General features: G+C 36.8%; 1 protein-coding gene across 1 annotated transcript in view; it reads left to right on the forward strand.

The window, feature by feature from the left end:
- Nucleotides 1-27,294, forward strand: part of ROBO1 (roundabout guidance receptor 1) — a 434,889-nt gene that overhangs the window by 393,246 nt on the left and 14,349 nt on the right. The window contains exons 21-26 of the mRNA XM_003410186.4: nucleotides 764-1,099; nucleotides 3,078-3,185; nucleotides 6,044-6,188; nucleotides 9,707-9,955; nucleotides 19,615-20,021; nucleotides 23,801-23,953. Of these exons, the coding sequence (XP_003410234.1) occupies nucleotides 764-1,099; nucleotides 3,078-3,185; nucleotides 6,044-6,188; nucleotides 9,707-9,955; nucleotides 19,615-20,021; nucleotides 23,801-23,953 (1,398 nt within the window). The remainder of the gene's footprint in view (nucleotides 1-763; nucleotides 1,100-3,077; nucleotides 3,186-6,043; nucleotides 6,189-9,706; nucleotides 9,956-19,614; nucleotides 20,022-23,800; nucleotides 23,954-27,294) is intronic.

The raw sequence follows: 27,294 nt of genomic DNA on the forward strand, positions 1-27,294 counted from the left end.
ATATTAATATTATTTCAGGCTGTATTTGATCACATTACCCTGGTTACTGTAATTCATTTTGTCATCATTATTGTCATTTTACACTTCTTGGAGTGTCATTATGAAACCATGAAAATGTGATTATATAACATCTTTCTCTGATGATGATTATCCTATATGACCAAGAGAAGGATCCTGAGCACTCTTTCCTCTCACTTTACTTCTGTTCCTCACTTCTTTTGGGTAGAGATACTTTATAAAATATAGAAATCTCACATTATCCTATCGGCCAGGTAACATTTTTTTGTTTGTTTTTGCTTTTTCCCTTCCCCTGGATTCTCAACTTACATGCTTTGTTCTATTACTTCAACAGCTTCTTTATTAGTAGCTTCAATTAGTTCAATACTTCAAGATTAGAAGGTTTAAGCTTGACCAATAAAGATATTCATGTAGATACTATTTTAATGAAATTCTTCTTAATAGATTTGTTTAAAAAAAAAAAAGATTTTAAATTAGATGAATCATTTACTATCTAACCCTACCTGAAGTACAAAATCACTTAGTCTCTATATAAATTCTGTGTGTTCTCTTTTAATTCTTCACTTTTTAATTGTTTTCTTTGAAAGGACCTGATGAATATCTGGCCCTTTTTATCGATCTTATTTAAGCTCATTTATACTTTACATAACAAGTTTACTATGACTCACAAAGCTACTTAGAAAGAAACTGAAAATGAATAGCCATGCAGAAATGACTTTTTCCTTTTCCTCTCCATTGCACATAGCTGATTGTATAGCAAATTATAACAACCAACTGGATAACAAACAAACAAATCTGATGCTCCCTGAGTCAAGTGTTTATGGTGATGTGGACCTTAGTAACAAAATCAATGAGATGAAAACCTTCAATAGCCCAAATCTGAAGGACGGGCGTTTTGTCAATCCATCAGGGCAGCCCACTCCTTATGCCACCACGCAGCTCATCCAGTCCAACCTCAGCAATAACATGAACAATGGCAGTGGGGATTCGAGCGAGAAGCACTGGAAACCGTCCGGACAGCAGAAACAAGAAGTGGCACCAATTCAATATAACATCATGGAGCAAAACAAATTGAATAAAGGTAAAGAGTCTTGCTTTCATTGCCATCCTTTTCTGTATTGGGACCCTCAACCCTTCGGCACTAGATGTGGAAACTCGTCTGGGCCCCTAGGATTGAAATCTTGCTTTTGTCACCAAGGTCTCCTCCGCCGCCCACCCTTTGGTTTCAGAATTTCCAGTGTCAAAGAGTTAATTAGCACCACAATAACCTTTGAAAATTGATTTTATAATAATATATAAGTATTGTCAAATGGTTTTGAAATTAATTTAAATTTAATAGTAGGTGAGGGATTGGTTAGGACAATCTTTTATTCATAAGGCAGATGTACAACCATCACAATACTTCATATTTTAAATAAATAGACTCTCCCATTCTTTCCACTCGAGAGTGGGAGATAATTGCTTCTACATGGTCACATAAGCGAATGGCATTTTTATATGAAAGTGAGGGGAAAAAAAAGATTAAATCTGAACTGGAGAGGTGGTTCAATTTGTTGTATTTCTCCTAGCTGGTCTGGTACCTAAGACTGCTACAATGTACAATTTTAGAACCTAAATTTCTTTCATTGACCTGATTGAAGTTTGTCAGTATAGAACCTAAAATAAATTGGGTTGAGTGTGAACTCGAAGGGGCAGAATAGTGTTTTATGGCCTGAGGGGAATATTTCTCTAATGTAATATATGTAAGTTGGAAGAGATAGGTATCTGATATTTTTGTAGTCCTCAGGCCACTGCTTTAATAACATGGTTTGCAGAGTTATACCTGTAGGAAAAAGTATTGCTCTGATTTGGTTAAATCAGAGCAATTTTTATATAAGCATCCAGGTAAAACATACATTTTATTGTAGATAATTAGATACGTAGATTTATTTTCTTTTTACTTGAGGTGGGACTATGAATTTTAAAAAAAGCTTACTAAGTTCTTACATTTGAAGATAACAAAAAGATAAGTCAAATATTTCATTTGATTTAATGTTCTAGGTTGTAATTTAATAATAAAGTAATGTTAGCCTTTTCCAAGTTAAAAAAAAAAAACGATTTTTATAAAGTCCATTCAATAAATATTTGTTAAGGCTCATGTATAAGTTCATGACAAAGGCTGAGAAAGAGGAATAATACAGCTTTTGCAATCATGGAGTTTACAGTGTGGATCCAAACCATCGTTACATTATTCTTCCGTAGTCTATGACTGTATTGTGGACTCTGGAAAGCTCTGACAGTCCTTTGTACAAATATTTCAGAGCTCTGATTTATTGTTTATACTGCTTGTAAGCAGACTTGGTGTGTCAGACTATAATAAAGACCCTGGAAAGCAACTAGACTGACAGATTATTACTCAGTACATTCCAGTGTCAGGTTTATCATTTGGCTTTTCACCCTAGCCTTTGTAATCAGAAGCATTTCTGTGGCACATTGAGATACTTTTTTTTTTTCTTTTCATGAACATATTTTTTATAAGATAGAATCTTACTGATTTCACTTTAATTTTATTATTTACAATGTGCAGGCGTATCATGGTATTTCCTGATTTCTTATTCTTAAAATTATTATGTTACTGGCTGTATTTTTAATGTTAAGAAGTCAGGCAAATCCGATTTCTGCCTTAGCTAATTGAAAAATATTTTAAAGAGGAAAATAGTCCCTCATAATTTTTCAAGCAGAGTGAAAGCCCTGGCAATATGCATTTTAAGTTAAAGCACATCTGAAAGAAGGAAAGCCTTGGACTTGACACCATTTTTCTTTAGGAGGAAAAGGCAAAGATGATTAAGGTTAAACTCAGTGTTCATATCTATTCTGTTATTATGTGAACATAATTTATATCCATTTGAAGTATGAGCTTTTTCATATCCTGACAATCTGTACATGAAAATGAAAGAGAAAAAAAAAATGATCCAATAAGTGTCTTCAGTTACTTAGGAATATAAACAAAGCAAAAAGATGTGAAATAACTCACAAAGTGAAAATAATTATTATTATTATTTTCTATCTGAAATGCCTAGATTATCGAGCAAATGACACCATTCCTCCAACTATCCCATACAACCAGGCATATGACCAGAATACAGGAGGGTCTTACAACAGTTCAGACCGAGGCAGTAGTACCTCTGGTAAGTGTCGGGAACCGAAGAGAAAGTCAGTCTCTGCTTTAAAATGATAGTATATTCCAAGATTCCACTTTGAGTACTAATGGACTGACATATATATGTGGGATGTCTCATCACTTTATACGATTTGGATCTGCCAGCCATGTGTCTTTGCCTGAGTGATAAGGGACCATGTCTACATTTGAGAAACTGTCTACTTACTAACCCATTTTATGTTCTCTTTGGTAACACAGAGCCAAGCACCCCATTTTCTACCTTGTTAGTAAAAAAATTTTTTTTTTTTTTTTTAGTGCGCTTCAGTGAAGCCGGAAGTATGAACTAATCTTCAAAGGCAGTTTAAAGCTCTTTTTTCCCTTGGCCAAAACCTAACTAAAAATGTGGCACATATAGTTAATCTGCTAAATATGTTTCCATTTGAAACTAGACTATAAAAGGACATAAAATTTGAGTACACTTGAGCTGAGTCAAAAGCCTAAGAGAAGTAAACCTAAGATCTAGGTACGATAGGAACCTGTCTCTTTCTGTAATTTCTCTCTTCTATCGCTCAGTCCTTGCTCTAAAACCTCATGAAGCAGCCTCCCAGCTGAAGTGTGTGAGTGCCTCAGAAGCCACATGGAGACCTCTTCCCTGTGGTCTTCACACTGTTGCAGCTGTGTGCCAGCTGTTTTGCTGATAGAGGCTGCAGATGGGAATTTGCTGGTGCTTAAGTCCCGTTTTTCTAATTAAGGGCGGTTCATTATTAGAACTAAACATGTGGCAAGTCACACCACAATGAGAACAAAACTGATTGATCTTGACTCTGGTATGTTTCTCCAGGACAGGGTAGCACATGGCACCTTCCAGTAAGTGGATGAAAGTTGTTGCTAGGTGCTTTCCAAAAACCGTTTCTATGCCTCTTCTGTCATGAGTATGTCTTTTACATTTTACCGTTTTCTCTTAACTCAGGCTGGTTGGATTAGCATTTTCTAGCCTGCATTCCATTCCTGATTGAAACTGTTTCTATTTTAATTTAAAGCTTAGAAACAGCCCTTCACCTTTTTAGATCTACCTTTTTAGATCCACTCTGATTCTACTATGTGTTCTTGATGTATTTTTGTAACTAAAATTTTACTGACTTTTTTTCTTTTTCAAATTATGCAACCCCTGAGTTAGAAATTTTTCAAGGATCTACTCTTGGGAAAATTGTATAAAATATTTTAGTATTTGCTATCTCACATCATTTGATCTTTGAATTCCTAGTTACTTATAGAAAATCATATCTTAATGAAAAATAAACATATTTATATCTTATTAATATTCAAATGACCTCCATCCCTTAGCTTAGATACCTGGATTCTTATGTTCTGCTATTTATCATTTGCTACTTTGTGAATATTTGGTAAAATATATTAAAAATTGTGAACTAAAAATCAAACCCACTGCCATCAAGTGGATTCTGACTCATAATAACCCTATAGAGCAGAGTACAACTGCCCCCTAGGGCCTCCAAGGAGCGACTGGTAGGTTCAAACTACCAGCCTTTTGGTTAGCAGCTGAATGCTTAGCCACTGAGCCACCAGGGCTCCAAAGATGTGAAATCCAGTGGTAATTAGGGGAGAGAATGAAGCAAGTGAATGAGATCTAGGAGAGATTTGTGATGTTAGGCCTGTCAGGACTCATAAAGTTGTTACAGTCGATATGAGCCAGGAGAACAAGAGAAAGACGCTGGGTATTGTCAACTCCTGTTATGGGCACAGTCATCCTAAAACAGGGCAACTGAGGAAGAGAGGAAGAGAGAATGGAGAGACATAAGCATAATTTATAAATAACAGCCTGCCCTTCAGCCCATACTTGGTACAGTAATATATCAATACATCTGGCTTAACAACGCTGCGATTTGACTGAAAATTCTCCCAAATGTCATAAAAAAGTAAGGCTCGTTGAATATGCTAAGACCTGTTTTCATGCACCATATAATGTGGAGCTATTTCAGGTAGGGAAAAATAAATAAAGAAAAAGACAAAAATAGTTCACTGATATTAAGGAATTATATGAGAAAAGTATAGACTCATGTGAATCTAAAATACATGTATGATATTTTGAGGGGATGAAGATGTCTTATTCCAAATGATCTTTTGAACCAAAGTTATTTTAAAACAAATGCGGTAAAATGTACAGCTACCTCTGTTTAAAGAATGTGCCGTTATCTATAATCAGAAAACTAGAGCATTTAGATAATGGGTAAGTGACATGCTACGACAAACCATAACAGAAGTACATTTATAGCAACAGTAGCTGAAAACACTACTGTTCCTCTTTAAAAGTCCTTTTTTCTGTTTCTTTTGTCAGTAGTTGCATTATTTTTTCCAGCAATTAGTTTCATCCCCACCTGCCTTTCTGACGAAAACTAGTAATTTCGTTGTGCCTAAAACATTTCAATGGACAAGTACAAATTAGATATATTCAGTAATTTAATGCAACAGTGGAACTGTAATAGATCATATCTGTATCATATTGTATTTTAGGTTCCAGCAATTAAATAATAGAAAGACACTCCAGAAAATATGTCTACAGCTCATTTGTTTTAGATGATAATCCATAATGCAATTAATTGCTGTAGGAAGATCACTATTAATGATATGACTTGTAAAATTCGTTTATGGTTTTATTGCCTTTTTTAAATTATTTATTAGCAGTTAAACTTGGGCATACTTTGCATTTTCTTATATTGTACAAAGTTCTGTTTAAAATGAATAAAGAAAATTATTTGTTTATGTATGCATAGGTGATGAGATTATATTTACAGGAGATAATTAAACTGTGGCTAATAGAAAGATCTTAAAGGCCAGAAATAGAAGACTTGCATTTTATTTCTTTTCAAGGGAGTCAAGGGCACAAGAAAGGGGCAAGGACACCCAAAGTACCAAAACAGGGTGGCATGAACTGGGCAGACCTGCTCCCACCTCCCCCAGTGCATCCTCCTCCACATAGCAATAGTGAAGAGTACAACGTATCTGTGGATGAAAGGTAAGAGAGATTCCAGAATGGATGTAAGCAATGATATATGATTCCTTAAACCCATGGTAAGCAATTGTTAAACTCAGTAACCAGGGAGAAACTGTTTTCTAAGCTCTGTGAACACTTGTCTCTAAATATGAAACAGTGTCGATAGGTTAGCAAGACTGTAAAACTCCCCTGTTGTTGTTGGTTACCATCAAGTTGATGCTGATTCATGGCAACCCTATGGGTGCAGAGGAGAACTGTTCCATAGGGTTTGCAAGGCCATGACATTTTGGAAGCAGATCACCAGTCCTGTCTTCCAAGGTCCTTCTGGGTGGGTTTGAACTGCCAACCTTACTGGCTAATAATCGAGTGCTTAACTGCTTGCACGACCCAAGGTCTCTGTAAACCCTCTTAAGTGTTGCCAAAAAAAAAGAAAAGAAATCTGTGCCTTGGAAGATTCTTTTAGAACTAAATAAATATCAGAAAGGCACTGTGGCTCTATTTAAATATGTATATACATGCAGTTGCCTTCAAGCCAACTCTGGCTCAAGGCAACCCCAGGTGTGTCAGAGTAGAGCTGTGTTCCACAGGGTTTTCAATGGCTGATTTTTTGGGAAGTAGATCATCAGGCCTTTATTCAGAGGCATCTCTGGGTGAACTTGAACCCTCAGCCTTTTGGTTCATAGCCTAGTGCACTAACCGTTTGTACCACCCAGGGACTCTGTGTGCGTGTGTGTGATTTTGTGGTTTTTAAATATCAGAACTTCTGTGGTCCATCTCTTCATTTTCATGGAATCATTGTGTGGATGTATGCCATAACTACAATAGCCTTAAAACTGTTCTTAGTTGTAATCACATTATGCTGAAAACTGTTTGTAAGAATTTAAATTTTACTGAATTATTTTTTATACAGCTTTAATAAGTGTAAACAATTCACATGATGACAAGTAAAAAGTTGGTATACTTCTCCCCATTCCAGAAATGGACATAATAACTCCAAAGCAAAATATAACAGCTGCTTCACTAGTACAATTAACTTAGGAGAATTTCTTGACATAGAGAATTACCAAAAAGGAATCAAAATCTACCAGAAAATACAGCCCTTTCACTGACTACTATAAAAAAAAGGCATACTTCTTTCATTCTCCACAAAAACAGTGTTTACGGTTCCCCGCATGTCCTAAAGCAAAGCCTTTGTGCTCATATATTCCAGTCATCTTTTTGTAAAATTTATTTATACTTACATGTTTTTTGAAATAAATATTCTTCAAAAAAATATTTATTTTTAACATTTCATCCTCTAGACTATAACTGGGTTTTTTTTTTTTTTTTAGACTATAACACAACATTTCTTGCTATTTTAGCCCACAAAAAGAGACAAAAATGGAATAAATAGATGTAGATTAAAAAAAAAAAAGCTACAGGGCTTACAACTCTACCCCAAGGGGAAGGACTGATAGTAACTGTGAAGAATGGAGAGGTTTTCTGATCTGCTGACTTTTAACCTTGATCTTGACAAATGAGAAGGTTCTCAATCAGCAGCGGTAGTGGAGGAAGGGTTTTATGGACATTGGAACCACATGGAAATGGACTCTCAGGGAAGCTAGCATGAAATACATTGTAGAGGAATGAGAGACAGTTGGAAAGGTAAATGGAGTTACCTCAACATTTATTACTATGCAGCAAATGAATGACATAAGAGTGATATATATTGTACTAATTTTGGAAGCAATGTGAGGATGGAGAAGGAAGAGTGACCAGAGGCAAAGAGATCAATTAAAAAGTTATTGCAGTAGTCCATAAAACAGATGAAGAGGAGGGAATGGATTCTAGAGACTTTTTAGAAGAGAGAGTATCAAGTAAAAGAAGACTATAAGACTTCTAGTTTGGATGAGTGGACAAATTGCTATACTATTTGTTGATAAAGGGAACATAGGAAAGAGGCAAAGAGATATAATGGAAATAGGAAAGTAAAGAAAGAAAGATATCCCGTTATTTGAACGTCAACTTTCTTGAGTTCAAACAAGAGTGGTAATGGGAAACGTGATTTATATACCACAGTACATCAAAAAAAAAAAAAAAAAAAAAAAACCCAGTGCCATTGAGTGGATTCCGACTCATAGTGATCCTACAGGACAGAGTAGAACTGCCCCATAGAGTTTCCAAGGAGCACTTGGCGGATTCGAACTGCCAACCCTTTCGTTAGCAGTCATAGCACTTTAACCACTACGCCACCAGGGTTTCCTGCAGTACATCACTGCCCTTCTAATTAAAAGGGGGTAAAAGAAAAGAGAAAGGCATGAATGTTTCCCAGACCCATCTTAGTTTCCACACAATGCTAGTGGAAGAGCAGAGAAGAGTCTTACTGTTTAAAGGTATGCATTTTTCATTCACTGTCCTAAATGCAAGCTAACTATTTTGTGATCCACTAAATAAATAGTGACCTATCATAATTTCAGAGGAAAATGGGGTATACTGGACTAATTAAGTAGATCTCCAGTGTATCTCCTTCTTAAACGGTTTTCAAAAGTATTTTCTCAGAGTCTAGGACTTCACCCCTGGGTCATTTGTAACACCACCCTTGAGTTTTACTTTTGAAAACGTGTTGAGTTGGAAGGATGAAATATATAATACATTTGGGAAGTTGTTAGTTGCTGTTGAATCCGTTCTGACTCATGGTAACCCCACTTGTGGAGAGTAGAACGGTTCTTCATAGTTTGGAAGGCCGTGAAGCTTCTAAAGCAGATTATGGGCCTGTCTTCTGAGGTGCTTCTGGGTCGGTTTGAACTGCCAGCCTTTGGGCCGGTACTCAAGTGCTTAACTGTTATTGCTGCATATGGGAAGTACTAAGTTATATAAAGTATGTTAAATTCATTTCTTTAGTGCATGGCTTCTCAGAGTCTGTAATATACTGATGTTACTTACAGTCTCACAATCTTTTGTGACACTGAACATTTTTTTGGTATCAACTTTTTTTTATTGTACTTTAGATGAAGGTTTACAGAACAAACTAACTTCTCATTAAACAGTTAGTACACATATTGTTTTATGACACTGGTTAACAACCCCACGGCATGTCAACACTCTCCCTTCTCGACCTTGGGTTCCATATTACCAGCTTTCCTGACCCATCCTGCCTTCTAGTCCTTGCCCCTAGACTGGTATGCCCCTTTAGTCTGGTTTTGTTTTAGGGGCCTGTCTAATCTTTGGAGGAAGGGTAAATCTCAGGAATACTCTCGGAGTTTCTCCAGTTTCTGTCAGTCCAGTAAGTCTAGTCTTTTTGTGTGAGTTAGAATTTTGTTCCACATTTTTCTCTACCTGTGTCCAGGACCCTCTATTGTGATCCCTGTCAGAGCAATCAGTGGTTGGTGCTGGGTACCATCAACAATGAACTTTTTTTTTTTTTTTTAACAATACCTCCTTAACATGGCCCAGAACAGCATTCAGCTTTGAACAATTCAAAGCTGACCTTCCACTTATTGTAGAAATAGTTTATTTGATGAACCTGAATTAAGTCTACACGCTCTTATCATTTGTTTTAGTTATGACCAAGAAATGCCATGCCCTGTGCCACCAGCAAGGATGTATTTGCAACAAGATGAACTAGAAGAGGAGGAAGATGAACGTGGCCCCACACCCCCAGTGAGAGGAGCAGCTTCTTCTCCAGCGGCCGTGTCCTATAGCCATCAGTCCACTGCCACTCTGACACCCTCCCCACAGGAAGAACTCCAGCCCATGTTACAGGACTGCCCAGAGGAGATTGGCCACATGCAGCACCAGCCCGACCGGAGGTATGTTGTCACTAGCGTTCTTTGCTGACAAATTAAGGTAATTTCCACTCGTAAGTGGCATTTATTTAAAACTATCCTATGAAGTAATTTTCGTGTCACATGAGTCTTTTTTTTCTAGTATCATCAAATAGTAAGCCCAGGTTATTAACATATCAAGTAATATTGTTGACTGGCACATTAGATTAATTGATCCCAGTGAACTTGTAACCATAAAATAATGTACATTAATACTCACCCACTTATGATAATTGCATTCAGAAACACATGGAGATCATGTGATAAATATATGGGTGACTAAATCCTGTAACATTTTATTGGTGGCTTTATTTTGTACTTTAGTTTTCCTTATGCCTGGGTAAGTCACTTTTTTCTTTGGAAAGTACATTTTCTCCTTTTTTCGATAAGGCCACGTAATGATTTGTTGGCTTGCAGCTGAAATGTCGCAGAAGAATGAATTTGGTATATTCATTTCGTGTTGACCTTGTATCCTTTTATTTTGGTTCAAAAATTAGGTTGGAGACCCTTTGTCCAGGTTACTAAAGAATTGTGAGTGTATGTGTTTTGGATACAACCAATACATTTTTGTTCTATACAACTGCTTCATTTGTCATTTCTACCACATAAAAGCTATTACTGCATTATGTTAGCTCTTCCCTCATTGTTGGCAATTTTTTTTGTACTATTTTATTGCCCTTGACACATTGCGTTACATATACATATTGCTTTCTATATTCTTAGTATCACTTGAAATAGGTTATATTATATGCCTCAGAAGATTTTCCTTCAGTGTTCTTGAATGAATAACAAGTTCTAGCTTATGCTGCTTACATTTTATATTTTGTTCTTAGGTTAAAACAGAATTTATAATATTTTAATAACCCTACTATGAAGAGGTTATAACCAAATTAAAATCATAAACTCTCTAAAAAGAAAGAAACAGTATTATAGGAGTGCAAAGGGTAGCTGGATTGTCATACAATTAAATTTAATATTAGCATATGGAACTTCAGGAAGACTGAGAACAAATAAGGCATCTGCTTTCTCCAATTAATATCACACACCATGTTTGCTACTCTTATTTGAAGCAAATAACCTTCGTCTTTGACACCCCCTCCAAAAAAGGGTATTAGCTCTGAAATACCTCAGCCTTCTCATTGCATTCCCTCAAATTGCTTATGTTGACACCATTCTCCCCTGTGTTGCAGGTGGTACCCCAATGTCTTCTTCCTGGCCAGCCTCTTCTTTCATGTTCTTTATATCATCCTTTCAAACTTCTTCAGAAACAATAAAAAATCACTTCACCTTTATCCCTCTTGACCTTCTAGCTTCTTCCTGTTCATTGAATTTTTTTCTTTCCTTCATGCTTCACTCTCTTAAGTTTGCCCTTTCCTTTGCCTTCTCTTCTGATTACTGTGCTCTTCTTCTCTGCTAAGCCTTAGTATTGCTTAACCACTGCCGTCTTCTAAATTCCCATTTACACCTCAACCCACGCTAGTATGGCTTTTGCCATTTTGCTTCCAGCACTCCACTGAAAGTAACCTCCTAATGGTCACATCTAAAGGCTTTTCAGTCTCCATCATACTTAAACTTTCAGCAAAGATGGCAACTTTATGAGTTGTGAGAATCAAATGAGATCAAGTATGTTTAATATCCAAAAAAAGCAGGGTAAAAAAAAAAAAAATCTATTGCCGTTGAGTTGATTCCAACTCATAACAACCCTATAGGACAGAGTAGAACTGCCCTGGAGAGTTTCCAGGGAGTGCCTGGTGGATTCAAACTGCTGACATTTTGGTTAGCAGCCGTAGCTTGAAGGAGGGTAAGCATTCAATAAACATTAGCTCCCTACTGTCCTTACTCTTATACTATCACCCATCTCTACTCTTGAGCATTACTTATATTCTGATGTCTTTTGTTTAGTTAGCCCAGACCATTTTCCTCAGTACCACAATGATGTTTCCACTTAAAAACCTCAGACTCCACATCCAAAACCAATTCTTTACCCTTCAAACTTGCCTGTCCACCTCCCTTGTTGGTTATCTTGTTTAGGATTACACCCACTATTTAATCAACTGCAACAGGTTTTTGTTATTTTTTTTTTTAATCTAATTATCCAACAGTTTAAAAATAAAAGAGCCAAAGGAATGAATAGGCAAAATCACAAAAACATTTTTCATTTTGAAGTCAACTGTCCTACTGTTTGATTTCTTCTGCTGTCTACCTACCATCCACCAAATTAAATTATTCATGAAGTCCATTCAGTTCTAACTTCAAAATAGCTCTTGGTTTTGTTTGCATTCCTACAGCTGCTAGGGCAGGCCCTCAGTCCCTCTCTCATGAAGTACTGTCATATTTTTGAACTGATCTCCAATTTTCTTCTCTCTCCCTTTTCTGTTCACACTCCATGGAGTCTCCCATTATCCTTCCTTACATACAAGTCTGATAATGTCACTCCCCATTCAGAGGCATAGGTGGTCTTCCATTGCTCACAGAGTCAAGTCTTACACTGTTTAGACCAGTATTCAAAGCTTTTCATAATCTTTTCCCCTTTACCTACCTCTTTCCCTCATCCCCTCCTTATCCCGCTATATACCCTCTCTTCTAATTAGTCTGCTTGGAATTCTCTGACCCTGTCTTGAACTCACCAACATCCAGGTCTTGTACATACTTTTACTTTGATTGTGTGGCAGACACTTCTCTTTCCAAACCACTGCTCAGATGCCGTCTCCTCTGTGAAGCTTTCTCCTGTTTGCCTGGCAAAAATCGACCACTCCTGTTTTATTCTTCACAGTAATCTGTTCACATCTCCATCTCCATGCTAATCAGTTTTCATATTATATTAGCATTTGATATTTGTAGCTCTTTCGCTATTAAATTAGAAGCTCCTTGAGGGCAGAACCCCTGTCTTACTCCTGTCTTTGAGTTCCACAGAGATGACTTCAGTAAGTTTCTGGTGAATGAAATCTGATACTATAGGAAAGTTTGGAGTTGACCTCCTCCTGCAATACTGTATGACCTTGACATGAACATATATCATTGGAAAATACATTGGGCCCCTGTACTTACAATTCCATTTGACTGCATTCAGCCTGTTTTGAAAGGTCTGTTTCTCAGTATCTAAAAGTGTTTAGAATTTTATATCCCAGATTGTTGCTGGAAATAACACTGAGCATTAATAAGAAGTATATGAAAACCCATTTAAAAAATTAAGACTATTACTGCTTTTCGTGAAAGAAGAATATATAATCTACACATTTACTGTAGAATTTTTAAAAAATACAAAGAAACAAAATTAAAATATCAAAGTACCCATGATCTATGTATGTATTCCGGAACAATCGTTGTAAAGACCTCAGTAAAGATCCTTTCAGTCCGTCTTCTCTACAGATACTGACATAACTTTGAATTTATGATATGCCAATATGATTTTATAACTCACTCTTTTTGATTGGACAGTGTATTTATCACTTTAATACTTTTTTTATAGAGACAGCTGTGTTAAACATGTATTGTAATTTGTTTATCTAATTCCCTCATGTTGGACATTTGTTTCTGTCTTTTTGGTAACTATAATGTGATTACTGTCTTTAGTTAAGTCCTTGAGTGAAGCCTCTTCTCAAACCTTTGACCTGTTCCAATGCCCTGTCCCATCAGTAGATGACTTCTGTTTCTCATCATCCTGCCACTCCCCTAATGATGCACGCATTACAGATACCTGTGGCTCCACAGATCTCATCCCAGAGCTTCAGACCATATATCTAAGTATCTGTTCCTGCAGATTTTTATGGCCTAAGTGTCACTCAGAGTGATACACATATCCTCAGTCATAAAGGCACTTTCGTAGTTCCAACAGCCACTTTCTCTCGCCTATATTACAATAATGGTCCACTAAGTAGCCTTGTTGCCTTTAGCTCTGCCCCTTCCTCAAAGTAATCTCCCTGCTGCAGACTGAGCAGAGACATCTTCCTAAAATGCAATTCTGATCAAGTCTTTCCGCTGCTTAAAACCTCTCAGTGGCTTCCCATTTCCCTTAGACTGAAGGTGATATTACTGAATGTATCAATCAAGGCCTTTTGTGATTTGATCCCTGCACACCTCCCACCCTCATCCTTTGCCCCTCCCCTCCTCGCAGTCTGTGTCATCTTCACTAACTTTCTTCCAGTTCCTAGAATGACAAGTTTTCTTGCTCACCTCCAGATCTTTGTACATACTGTTCCATCTTCTTTGAACACTCTTACTGTTCTTACTCATGGCAACCCCATATACAAAAGAATGAAATGCTGCCTGGTCCCATGTCATCATCATGATCACTGGCATACTTGAGTCCATTGTTGCCTTCTAACCTAGGGGGCTGGTTGTCCAGCACTATATCTAACGATATTTTGTTGTGGTTCATAGGATTTTCCTTGGCTAATTTTTAATTTTTAAAAGTAGATTGCCAGGCCTTTCTCCCTAGTATGTCTTAGTCTGGAAGCTCTGCTGAAAACTTGTTCACTATGGTTGACTTAATTGGTATGTGAAATACTAGTGGCATAGCTTCCAGCATCGTAGCAACACACAAGCCACCACAGTATGACAACAGATGGTTGGTGGTGAGCGCCCTTACCCCTTCTCCTTTTACATCTAACTCCTATACATCCTTTAGGACTAAGATTAAATGGCAGGTCCTTCTTACAGAATCTTTCCCTGATATTCTAACTCTGTGATAGGGATCCAATTCTGTGTGTTGCCGCAACACATCCTCTGTCATGCTGACTCAGTAACATTGCACTGTCACTGCATATTTAATGAATTGTTTTCTCCTCCACTAGACTATAGTTTTAGTTAGACCACAAGCCACTTCAGGCAAGGGCTGTATTTATTTTATTTAGCTGAATTTTTAACAAAGTGTTTGAGTCCTCTTTCTACTGCTGACTAGCAAACAATTCCAAAACGTGGTCACCTAAAACAACCATTTAATTTTGCTTACAATCATGGATCAGGAATTCCTTAAGGACTTGGCTCTGTGATTCATCTCAGATTCATGTGATTTCACCTGGACTGTTGGGGTTAGAAGATTCATTTCCAAGTTTGCTTCTTCACTCGTATGTCTGATGTCTCAGTGCTCCTTCTCTCTCTTTCTACATAGTGTCCCGTCCTCCTGGGACTCAGCACATAGCCCGAGCTTCTCATAACATGGGGGGCTACTGGGTATTAGCACTTCTTACGTAGCAGCTGGCTTTGAAGATGGCAGGAAGAGGAAGTTGCCTGGCCAGTTTAGAGCTACCCCCAGCCTGGCAAACCCTTACTTCTGCCATATTCGATTGCTCAAAGCAGTCACAGGGTCTATACAGATTCAATAAGGGGTGGAAATAACCTCCCTCACTTGGTGGGGGAATGGCAAAATCACATTCCAGAAGACCATTTTGGATTGGAGAAATTGTTACGGGCATCTTTGCAAAATTCAGCCTGCCACAATCTGATGCGTACTTAGCTTTCATTACGTACATAGGCCTTCTGATTGAACCCTTACAGATCTTAAAGGATAAAGCATTCTGAGCTCTTGCTCTTTGAACTCAGAATCTTGTAGTCTTCAGCATAGTGCGTGTTCAGTAAATGTTGTAAAAATGAATACACGTTATTTCTCTTATGTTTATTGATTAGGGGCACATATACTGTGCTGCATTAATGGAAAAATTACTGGACAAAAAAAACCATTATAATATAGCAACATTTAATTACGTAAATATTTGTGACTTGTATTGCCAAGGAAATTGTGACTTTGGCATATTAATGAGATCTAGCATATTTTTGTTTAAAATCAGTTACATACATAATTGAAATCTTTTCTCTCTTTTTTCAGATAATATCTATGAAAATAATATAATGAAACATATTTACACTGTTGCATTTACTCCAGGAGATTTAGTAAAATTCTCCTGAAAAGTAAAAATCATTTTTCATTTATGTAATACATTTCCTGGTGTTTTATTAATGTAGACAGAAATTGAATATGATATAACTGGAAGGAAAAGAAAGTAAAAAGGCAAAGGAAAATTAAATACCCTGTCTATTTATAAACTGTGTAATGGTTAATTACACAAAATACTGATGCTACATCCATTTTGGAAACAAATCTCAAAGGTACACATTTTCTCCCTTTTGACTTCCACCTAGTAAATGCTCGGTGGTGAACTGTATAAATACCTGCTTCCCTAAACTAATGACACTGTTTCTTTTTTCTCTTGAACATATTTATGAAGGCGTCATTTTTGCAGACGCCTAGAGTGTTGTGATTCGTAGTCATATACTTGTACGTTCTTGCAGAAGATGTTGAAACCCCTCAGGGAGGAAAATCTAGAGCATTGAGGCTCATTTACAGCAAGTCTCACTTGAGTGCGGCATCTTGAAATGGCTTTTTGTTTCCAAATAGAATATATTATATATCTCAAATTGTACATGTTTATCACACATTCCCTGGGCTTGCCTTATTTACAGATGGTTTGAATAAATTTTTCTGTCTTTCCTCAATATTTGCATGGGGTGGTAGTAGTTAAAAGCCAGCCCTTGTTTAACATGACGTTTTTGTTCTACAGAATGTGAATTTTCCAAACACAACAATGCTGGTGTCATTTCATAGTGCAGTTGGCCGTTCAGCATCCCTTTATTGATGGTCAAAATATTCCCCTTTGTGCTAAAATGTCTTGCACACCTATAAAGAAAAAGAAGTTTCTTACTCAAAAGGCGAGCTGAGAGCCTGGTTTTCCAATGAAAAGAGAAGCCAGAAATCCTCCTGTGTGACCTGGCACTACTTACCTAGCCATCCTGAGCTTTGGTTTCCTCCTTGGCAAAAATGAGATATTAAAAGGATTAGACAGCTTACACAGGTCTAACCCACTGCTGTTGAATTGATTCCGACTCATAGCGACCCTATAGAACAGAGTAAAACTGCCCGCATAGGGTTTACAGGGAGCAGCTGGTGGATTCGAACTGTGGACCTTTCTTGGTCAGCGGCCAAACTCAACCACTGCATCACCAGAACTCCTACACACGTTTACCCGTAAACCAATCAAACCCGTTGTTGTTGGTCTGTTCTGACTCATAACGACCCTATAGGACAGAGTAGAACTGCCCCATAGGGCTTTCAAGGAGTGCCTGGTAGATTCAAACTGCCGACCTTTTGGTTAGCAGCCATAGCTCTTAACCACTACGCCACCAGGGTTTCCTCTACACAGGTCTAGCACATACTAAGTGCTCAATAAACCGTAGCAATTATCACTTAAAAAAAAAAGTTTCTTACAGTGTTTTGGAGATGCATGCTGACAAAGACTGTAGATTGACTTTTCAGTTGGTATTTTATTGCATTCCAAATGAAACAATGGTTTTGCTCCTTGTGTGTAACATAGTGCATTTTGAAATAGTTATCCATTTTACTCTCTGAAATAACTTCAGCTTTGGCACATTCTTCATAGTTCTTTCAGTGTCACATACACATGCATAAAAACCACCCAAAAATGAAAAAGAATCCATTATCTATTGAAGAACCATATATATGTAATGATAGCGTTCATAGAAGGAAGATCATAACCTTTGAGTCAAATTTTAGATTCAATTCTGGATTTGAAACCTGCTAGCTTTGGGAACTTCAGGAAGGTCCTTAATTCCTCTGAATTTCCATATCCTCATCTGTAAAATGAGAATCAAAATACTTACCTCAGCAAGTAAAATATACTTAGCTACAAAGTTGATGCTCAATAAATGACTGAATTATATTTTTATACTCATTTTTTAATGCTTTAGGTTTGTGTTTTTAAAAAAAAGTTTATTAAAGTGTCTTAATTCATTGGGGTAAAATCACAAAGCGTTTTTTTTTTCCTCAAACAACTGCCATTCCCACCCTAAAAATGGTGGTGTGGTGTGGAACTTCCCATTCCCTTTCTGGAGGAGGCCCCTTATTAGATCCTAGCCAGATCCCATACATTTGTTTTGTTTTGTTTTGTAATTTGTTTGCTCTTAATGTAATACCCAGTCCTATTAATTAAAAAAAAATTTAATCATGCATTCCAAGACATGCCTGCAGATTACAGCATTCAGTGGCTCTGATTGCATAGAGTAAGGGAGGTATGTTCTGCTTTTAACACCTCCCACTTTCTCCTTTTCCAGGTACATTCTCCTAGATGCTAAGGCAGGAAAGAAAAAACAAACAAATAAAAAGGGTAAAATGAACAAGAATCCAGTCTTCTCCTTGGTTAGCCCTAACGACTAATCGGTCTCATTGTTATACTCTATGAGTATCACAGGAGTGGGAGAAGGGTTTGGCTTCAACCTAACCCATCACTGATGAACGCTTCACTCTGAGGCTGCACTGCTAGGCATTTGTAGGCCCTGAACAATTTAGCCACATCTGCAAATGGACTGCCAGCCCATGCCCTTCATTCCATATCTCTCCTAGCTTCCCGGCCTGTGGCTATCCCAAGGAGCTGCTAGGCCCTATTCTTATTTACCCTCCAAAACCAGTGCTCAGCTTGGCAGACTTGCATGGAATCTATCCTCTCAGGAGCATGGAATTTTTCAGCTGAGAGTCCCCAATTAAGTCATCTCTTCAATGTTGCTCAGCCAGCACTGGGGCTGATTCAGCAAGTTCACTGACTAAGCAGTCTTTCAAGTAGTAAACACAGTATATCTTCCTTTATTTGCAGGCATTCTCCAAATTTAGTAGTTACTCTCTAGGCATTTTCCTCCTTTGGGAATAACTGCTTTGTCCATATCCTGTTTTCCCCTAATGTCCAAACACTCTGTACCTTCTCAGTCATATTATACATACTGTGTGTGGTAGTGATGAGTGGTGGTAGTAGAACAGTTACTTTTTAGTGTGTTGTTCCCTCAGTCTGTGGAGAGGTGGTTGAACCAGTTATTGGTAACTCTTTGAACTTAGATTGTGAGATGTTAATTCATTTTGTGCTCAGCTGTGGGCCTAAATTAGTTCCAGGACATCAGGAAAAATACCTTTGAGCTTTTTGTTAAACAGGTAAGTGGAATACCAATAAAAGTAATAGAGATGAAAATAGCTAATACCCGTTAGTGAAACTGAGAAGCAAGTAATTCAGAGAAAATTTGCACATAGTTACCATACCTTTTTATTTTAATAAAATCTAAAGGAAATATGTGACATATACTGCATGTATACTTTTTAAACCTATGAAATACTATATGACTCCACTTGCTTGGAATGGCGGGAATAGGAATGAAGGAAAGGGAAAGAAACATGTTTATAGAGTAGTCTGTTTCAGGTCTATGTCTGCTGTCTTTGCGAATGAGAAGCTATCGATAATATTCCACACTGTTTTGGACAAATGCATAGGTGTATGTTTCCAAAAAAAAAATTATTACTTTCCCTTTTTTAAAATGGAATATAATCCAAATGTTAAAACATAAGATGGTTAGAGAACTGAGTACATTTCAGTTAAACTTGAATCAAAAGGTAGCATAGCCTCTGATTTTCAGGTAAATTTTTTACAACTCAAAGTAAAATTTAGATATACTCTGACTTCCAGTTTTTTTTTCTGAACATATTAATTCAACAGAAGAAAAGATCAAACCAGTTTGCTTGTGATTTCCTTGGTGAACTTATCCTTTTGTGTCTTAACAAGCTGAGCCATGCTTGTTTGTTCCTCTTCATGCAGACGGCAGCCCGTGAGCCCTCCTCCACCCCCTCGGCCAATTTCCCCACCGCATACCTACGGCTACATTTCAGGACCCCTTGTCTCAGATATGGATACGGATGCGCCAGAAGAGGAAGAAGACGAAGCCGACATGGAAGTAGCCAAGATGCAAACCAGAAGGCTTTTGTTACGTGGGCTTGAGCAGACCCCTGCCTCCAGTGTCGGGGACCTAGAGAGCTCTGTCACCGGGTCCATGATCAATGGCTGGGGCTCAGCCTCAGAGGAGGACAACATTTCAAGTGGACGCTCCAGTGTTAGCTCTTCTGATGGCTCCTTCTTCACCGATGCTGATTTTGCCCAGGCAGTCGCAGCAGCAGCCGAGTATGCAGGTCTGAAAGTGGCACGACGTCAAATGCAGGACGCTGCCGGTGAGTCCTGTGCTTCTAACCGAGCTGGGAAAGAAAATTACTCTTCATGTGTATATGTTAGTCATTGATCATCTCCTGTGATCTTGTGTCCATTATGAAATACAACTGTTGTTACTGTCTCTGGTTTTACTCCCTAAGGAAATCAAGGTCCAAGAATCCAACAGAGTCTCATTTCTTCCTTGTTCTTGACAAGGCTTTCTAAATTTTATTTATTTATTTATATTTAATAAATCTTATGTAACGTAAAGGGATCTGTGGTGGCGCAGTAGTTAAGAGCTTAGCTGCTAAACAAAAGGTCAGAAATGCAAATCCACCAGCTGCCCCTTGGAAACCCTATGGGACAGTTCTGCTCTGCCCTTACAGGTTAACTATGGGTCAGAATCGACTCCACAGCAATGTTTTGTTTTTTTTTTTTGTTTGTTTTGTTTTTGATGCAATGTGATAGAAACCTACCTGAAAACTAGGACTCCTCATTTTCAGCATGGTCAAAGCAGTTACATATAATATAGTATATTTATATATAGACAGAAAGAAAGAGCACAAATATAAAATACATATATAGTAAATATATGTATTTTCACCTAAATTGATATAAGTCTCTAGGTATGCATATGTCAATTGAATGAGGTGTACGTTATTCAATCTATAGTATACTTTTAAAAAGTAGAAAGGTACCAAAAGAAAATTCATTGTGGTAGTTCTCTAATTCCATTTAATTAAAAATTCTCTAGGAGAAATACATAACTACCCAGGCGTGGGACACCCAGCCATCAGAATATGACCCATTTTTCCTCAACCCCCATTCTCTTTAAGTCCTCCCATATTAGAATATGTATTAAATTTAATTGAGAAGGTTAAAGGATGTTTTAAAGACCCTGGTGGCACAGTTAATCACTAGGCTGCTAACTGAAAGGGTGGCAGTTCAAACCCAGCCAGCGGCTCCTCGAGAGAAAGACCTGGTGATCTGTTCCCCTACAGATTACAGCCTACACCGTCTACTAACAACAGTATCAGGGATGTTTTAATAAGTATATCTATTAAGCATAAATGTTCAATATTTAAAGTAGACATTTTTTAATATAAAAATTGGGAGAACAGGTTAATTCAAATGCTTATTTTTTTCTTTGTATTTTCCCTTTTCATTGCCAAAAGCCCATTTTCAACTGCCATATATCCGTCCTCAGGTTTTAAGCCATTTTTACTCAGCTCCTCCTTTCAACCCTTTTAGGAAAGTAACTAATATGAGGAAGAAAATAATTTTAAATTTAAATCACATTTATTACATGACCTCCATTTCTGTAGAATTAATACAACATACTTACTCATAATCGTATACATATGGTATAATATGTATTTCTGTTACCCAAGAAAAAGGATGTGGTCAGCAAGAAAGAAAAGCATTTCAGAGAAAGAAAACGTTATAACAACAAATCAATCTTTGGTATTTTGTTGTCTTATTTTTCTTAGTTTATTATCACATGAGTAGTTTTTCATGCTCTTTTCACATATTGGGTTATTTATTATTTTTTATCAGTATAAAATATATTCAAAGAAAATTTAACTTACATCATGAATAAAGCCATTTCTATACATTACTTTGTAAGAATGTATTGCAGGAGAAAAAAAAGTCTTAATATCTTCCAACCTATTCTTTAGAATGTATAATATGTTACAGAACGTATATTTATTTCAGCCAGGCCTACAGTTTATGAAATTCAGCCAAATTCCCCCCACTCCCTTTTTGGCAGCTACTAAATACAATGAAATAACTATGCAAACTTAAATATCTCCCTCAATAAATAAATAACATCTAACTCTTATATAGCTTTTGTTTCTCCTTGTTTTTTAACTCTCTATTAAAAAAAAAGTGAGATTAAGCATCTTAAACTACTGCTTTCAGATTGCATTAAGGGTGTGTTTCAGTTCATTAAGTCAATGAAATGTAGAAATAAAGTTGAAAATTCATCTGTAAACGACCTTGTGCCTTAGGGTCTATGATCAGTGGATGGCCTTACACAGTAGGACGAATAGGCCCAGCCTCAGCCCTAATTCTCAACTTTCATGGCTATGTAACTTTAATTGTCATAGTTGCTGTCATAGCTAAAGAGAGTTTGGTTTAATATTTTATTATATTATAATTTAGTGGCACTCCTGGTTTTCATTTGGCTCATAATCATAATGAACCAAACATGCATTGGCCTCTGCCTATTAAATTGTTCTCTGCAGGAAAGGGCACTGCTTGTCCTGTGACTTTGTAGTTAATATGAATGAATAATCTCATTGTGTCTCACTTGGCTGCATTAATGTCTATTATTTAATATGCTTCAGTTAGCATCTTTAAATGTCTTGACTTCATAACTATATGTGGTTTCTCCTGTTTATAACCAAAGGACATATTGTCTAAGTCTGTTTGTAGTTTCTTGTGGTACAGCAGTAAAGTTCTGCATGTGTGGCTTTGGAATTTCTAGAAGCCAGAACAATGAAGGTTGAGCATAGGCCCATTCAATCTCACTGCCATTATACATTAAATACATATGTTGTGCCTGTTGTAATACAATGCCTATATAAGACATTCAGGGAATTTTTGAGAGCACAGAAATACACAATGCCTGATTAGTACATGCAATGACCAGTAATACCTGAAAATATTGTCCCTTCAAAAACAAATAACAAAAAACTACCTCTGCCACTGCTGAAAACCAAAAGAAATATTGCTTATGGAGTAAGATGATCTGTAAACTTACAGCCAAAAATATCCCCTGAAGTCTTCTTAAAGCCACATAATAGTTTAGTGAAGAATGTCTACCTTGAGCATTGTGCTGTTTTAAGATCTATCTACTTGGGATCAAACTGATAACAGCAACTCAAAAGATTAGATAGGAAACGAAGGGGGCAGGGAGCTTAAGTTAATGAGGAGGAACAACTGAGAAAAGGAGGGTCAGAAGGGTTGGACAACTCGAAGAGTGTAATCAACATCATTGAATCTACAGACTGCTGAATTGCTATTATGTTCTGCTCTATATACTCCCAACAATAACAAAAACAACAACAACAAAAAGTAAATTCTATTTTTAAAAAATCCACTAGAAGTCTTTGGAGGGTTTACGTGAAGTATCCAGAACCAACAAGTAAATATCTTGAGACAGAGAAGGGGTGTATGTTAATTTTTGACAGGCCTAAATATGTGAGCTAGACCAATTTCCAGCTATTTGAAGAGGCAATACCTACGAATTTTTTTTTTGAAGAGGCAGTACCTACGAATGTATTAAGCATTGGGAGTCTGCCTTGAAATGATAGCATAAATATATATTTAGTTAAAGTAAAGGAGGCGAAATTAGTCCTGTTCTTTCTTAGAACATGTGTCTTAAAGACTCTGGCTCTTTCCCTTGAGAAAGCAACAGACATTCCATTCATAAATATATTATGCAAAAATATAATTTATAGTTCAGTTTAAGCATAACGTTTTGGTTAAGCTAATTGCAAAAATAATTGGACGGTTCTTTAATAAATAGGTATCATAAACTTTTAACAGAATAAAAGGATCGTAGTTTAAAAAAAAAAAGTCTGAATTTTTTTTTTTTTTTTCCCAGTAGAAAGGTAACTCAAGAGTAAGGAGAAAATTTTTTAGACTATTATTGCTAGAATATTGTAAGCATTAAAAAAAAAAGCTGGGGTGGTTTTTACAATAAAAACACTAAGGGTATTTTTAGCTTTGATATATTGTTCCTGTTGTTAATTATAATTCATTGATGTGTTTGGCTCTGATGTTTTTTCCTCAGGCCGCCGACATTTTCACTCATCTCAGTGCCCTAGACCCACAAGTCCTGTATCTACGGACAGCAACATGAGCGCTGCTGTAATGCAGAAGGCCAGACCAGCCAAGAAACAAAAGCACCAGCCAGGACATCTGCGCAGAGAGGCTTACACAGATGGTAAGTCCATTGAAATGGATGAAAACATCTATGAATCTTGCCTGTTTGCCCTGGCTCTCTTATCACTAGAAAATGCATCCACTGACATTAAAAATTACATTAAAAATTCATTACAAGAGGCCTCATATTACTTATACTAGTGAGCCACTCCATTTCTTGTCAAAAATCTCTAATCTTTGCAATTTTCCAATAAGCTGGTTATTTAATAAACTAAAACAATGTATACGTTTAATATTTTTAAGAAGCTATTTTATAGTTCTCCATAAATAGACATTACTATCATTGAAATAATGACACAGGATTAACCTTCATCAGGTTGGCTGATAAATCCTTCAAAGTGTCCTCTTGTTTTTCCTGTACAATTTTGCACTCAAATAAAAAAAATAGAAGACAATAAATATGTTTGAATTTTAATTCTAACTCTAGTAATGTTACAAACAGTTATTCCGTGCACCAAAAGGCAAATCGGATAATCTTCATGCCTTCACATAGGGTATTGACTCTTGCTGAGGAGGTCAGGCTCGTATTCTCAAGGGAGCATAGAAGCGTAATGCAAACACTGTGATGTTGTCTAGAGAAAGCCTTTAATGAGAGTGCCTCAGGTGGCCCAGCATTTATTAAACTGCTACCTTCTCCTTTTATAAAAAAAAACCCAAGGGCTCTGTTGGAAATTCATGTAAGATAAATTCTCTCACACTCACCCATCTTGTCAAGTTGGCTAAATTCACTAAAGGGGTGGAGGCAAGAAGGATATCACAGGCACCATCCTCTACCTCCTGGTCCTCTGTAACCACAATCTGATTAGGACTTTCATTACCAGTCAGCAATTTTTCAAAAAGGGCGTCATTTGCCATTTATCATATGAAAGCCTAATATTATAGATCGTTATCCAAGGTTACAAGGAGGGTTTTCTAAGGCACTTCTCCCTGTGATCCTGCCACTTGACAGAAAAATTTAATACAAAGCTCACAGCGTGATGAGCACAAGTAATTTTGCAATGAGTGGCTGTCCGTGCTATTATCTGTACTTTATTCTGAGTATTTTCTCCCACTAGCATCTATCTGATATTAGACTACATTAAATGCTGGCATGACACAGCGCACCTGGGCCTCCTGGCTTCTGCCCAGGACTCTTTTGTCAGTGAAACTGAGCTGTCAGAATATTATCAGATTTTGAAGGGTTATTACAGTGGCTTTGTGCGTGTTTGCTTCTGTGAAGGGACAAACACTAGGTGTAAATCCCCCAAACTCTCCGGGTAATTTTACATTTATGGGACCCCTGGAATGGCATTTTACAAGTTTTATAGCTGTTTTTGTTATCTGGAAGAGAGTGCTCCTAACTGAAAATAAAAAAACAAACAAACTGGCCAAACATCTAATCTTGATGTAAACACATCTAGGTTGAATACATAAGGGAGAAAGTCTGGCCTAAAGCATTGCGTAGGTCTTTCCGCCATTTATTTATATTTGTTTTAAGGGGGTTGACGCGTTCAGTGAGGCTTTTTAAAAAATGCTTTAAATAATGTAAACATGCCAAGTTAAGCAGCATAGCATCACAGTTACAAATCACTCTACCCTTGATTGCTGGGATCTGTATTTATGGTCCCGCATTCTGCAGTACTTATTTCAGTGTGTTCAGTAATTAAATACAAATTCTAACTAATCCCTGAATAATAATGGTTAAACTGAATGATGAAGCACCCAGCTATTTTTTCAATTAATTTCAGTAATAACAGAGGAATATATTGAACTATGTGTAAAGTCAAAAAGATAATTTGAAATACTATTTAGATTTCTAATTGTTTATTACACAAAAGTGAATGTGCAAAATTACTTACTGTAATATACTCAAAAAATAAAAAACCCATTGCCATCAAGTCAGTTCTGACTCGTAGCGACCCTGTAGGACAGAGTAGAGCCACCCCATAGAGTTTCCAAGGAGCAGCTGGTGGATTTGAACAGCTGACGTCTTGGTTACGGCCATAGCTCTTAACCACTGCGCCACCAGGACTCCGCTGTAATATAGAAGGCAGTAATTATTTTCTCTAAGTTGTAGAATAGGTAAAACGGAGAAATGATTAAAGATGTTTTAAATTATTGCTTTAACTTCTCTTCAATATTTTGATAACCAGCCATCTTTAAGTTAACCGTATTGTAATACAAAGTCTTGAATTTAATCCTAGATGCTTACTGTTAGGTAGAAAAAAAAAAGCTATGTGTTGTTTTATACATACCTAGTAATGCATATTAATTAATTAAAATAATGTAAATCCAGACAGTCCTTAATGCTCCAAATAAAAGCAACACACATACTCTTGCTAGCTGTTCTTCTGACGTGGAAACAGAAGTCATTTTCTCAAATTACTATACTGCATGTTTTGAGTCAGTATTCAGAGAACATTTCATGAAGAGACTCAATAGCAGAAATAATTTTGACAATTTGTTTAAAAAGAGGGAGAGAGGAAAAGAATGTAAGGAGCTGCCAATTATTAATATGTGAATTAAACATATTAGTAAGACATGGAGGGGGCATTTTTGTAATTTAATGGATAAAATTTATTAACCGCGATTGATGAATTTGATTATTGTCAATAGACTATAGGAACTGTATTCAGAATATGGTATATCAGTCCTGAGTTTACAGCGTGTTTACCTCATAAATGTGCAAGTTATGAATTTCTTTTGCGGATTTTCATAGACTGTATAAGGTAAGATAAAAAGTAGCCATATCTGAACTGATAAAGAGTAATTTGGTATGATCCTTGTTAGTCAGCCCCTCATCCTGGACATTTTGGCCATACCTTGCTTTGTAGATAAATATTAGACCTCAGAAACATCCGGGGGATACTCGGTGTAAAATAGACTTCTTCGTGCTACTCTAATTTTTTATTAATTTTTAAAAAATATTTGCAGCTTATAAGTCTAACTCAGATGAAGGATAAGATTAAAATATATGAATATTTATCAGTCAGCATCTTACCGAGTTAAAGCCAAGCATAAGTGCATTTCTAGGGCCTTCTAATAGATTCATCCCACCCCCTCTTTTCAACCCTTCCGATGCATTTACATACTTGATTTAAAAACCAAATCTAGATTATTTCTTCAGCCCTACTTTTCATAAATTATAAATTCACCACCCTCTACGGAATGATGTTATTTTGACTTGATTTATCATTAATTACTAGGTCTTGGGACTTTAAGCATTTAAATAAATAGAGTGCTAGATCTCTACAGCGAGTTAATGCCTGTGGAATTGCCTGCATGCACATGTTCTTATGAGTTACTTTATATGCATTATACAGTTATTTGGACATTACTGTGTAAGGAATGGATGTTTATATG

This window comes from Loxodonta africana, chromosome 20, assembly GCF_030014295.1.
Source record: "Loxodonta africana isolate mLoxAfr1 chromosome 20, mLoxAfr1.hap2, whole genome shotgun sequence".
NCBI classification, from domain to species: domain Eukaryota; kingdom Metazoa; phylum Chordata; class Mammalia; order Proboscidea; family Elephantidae; genus Loxodonta; species Loxodonta africana.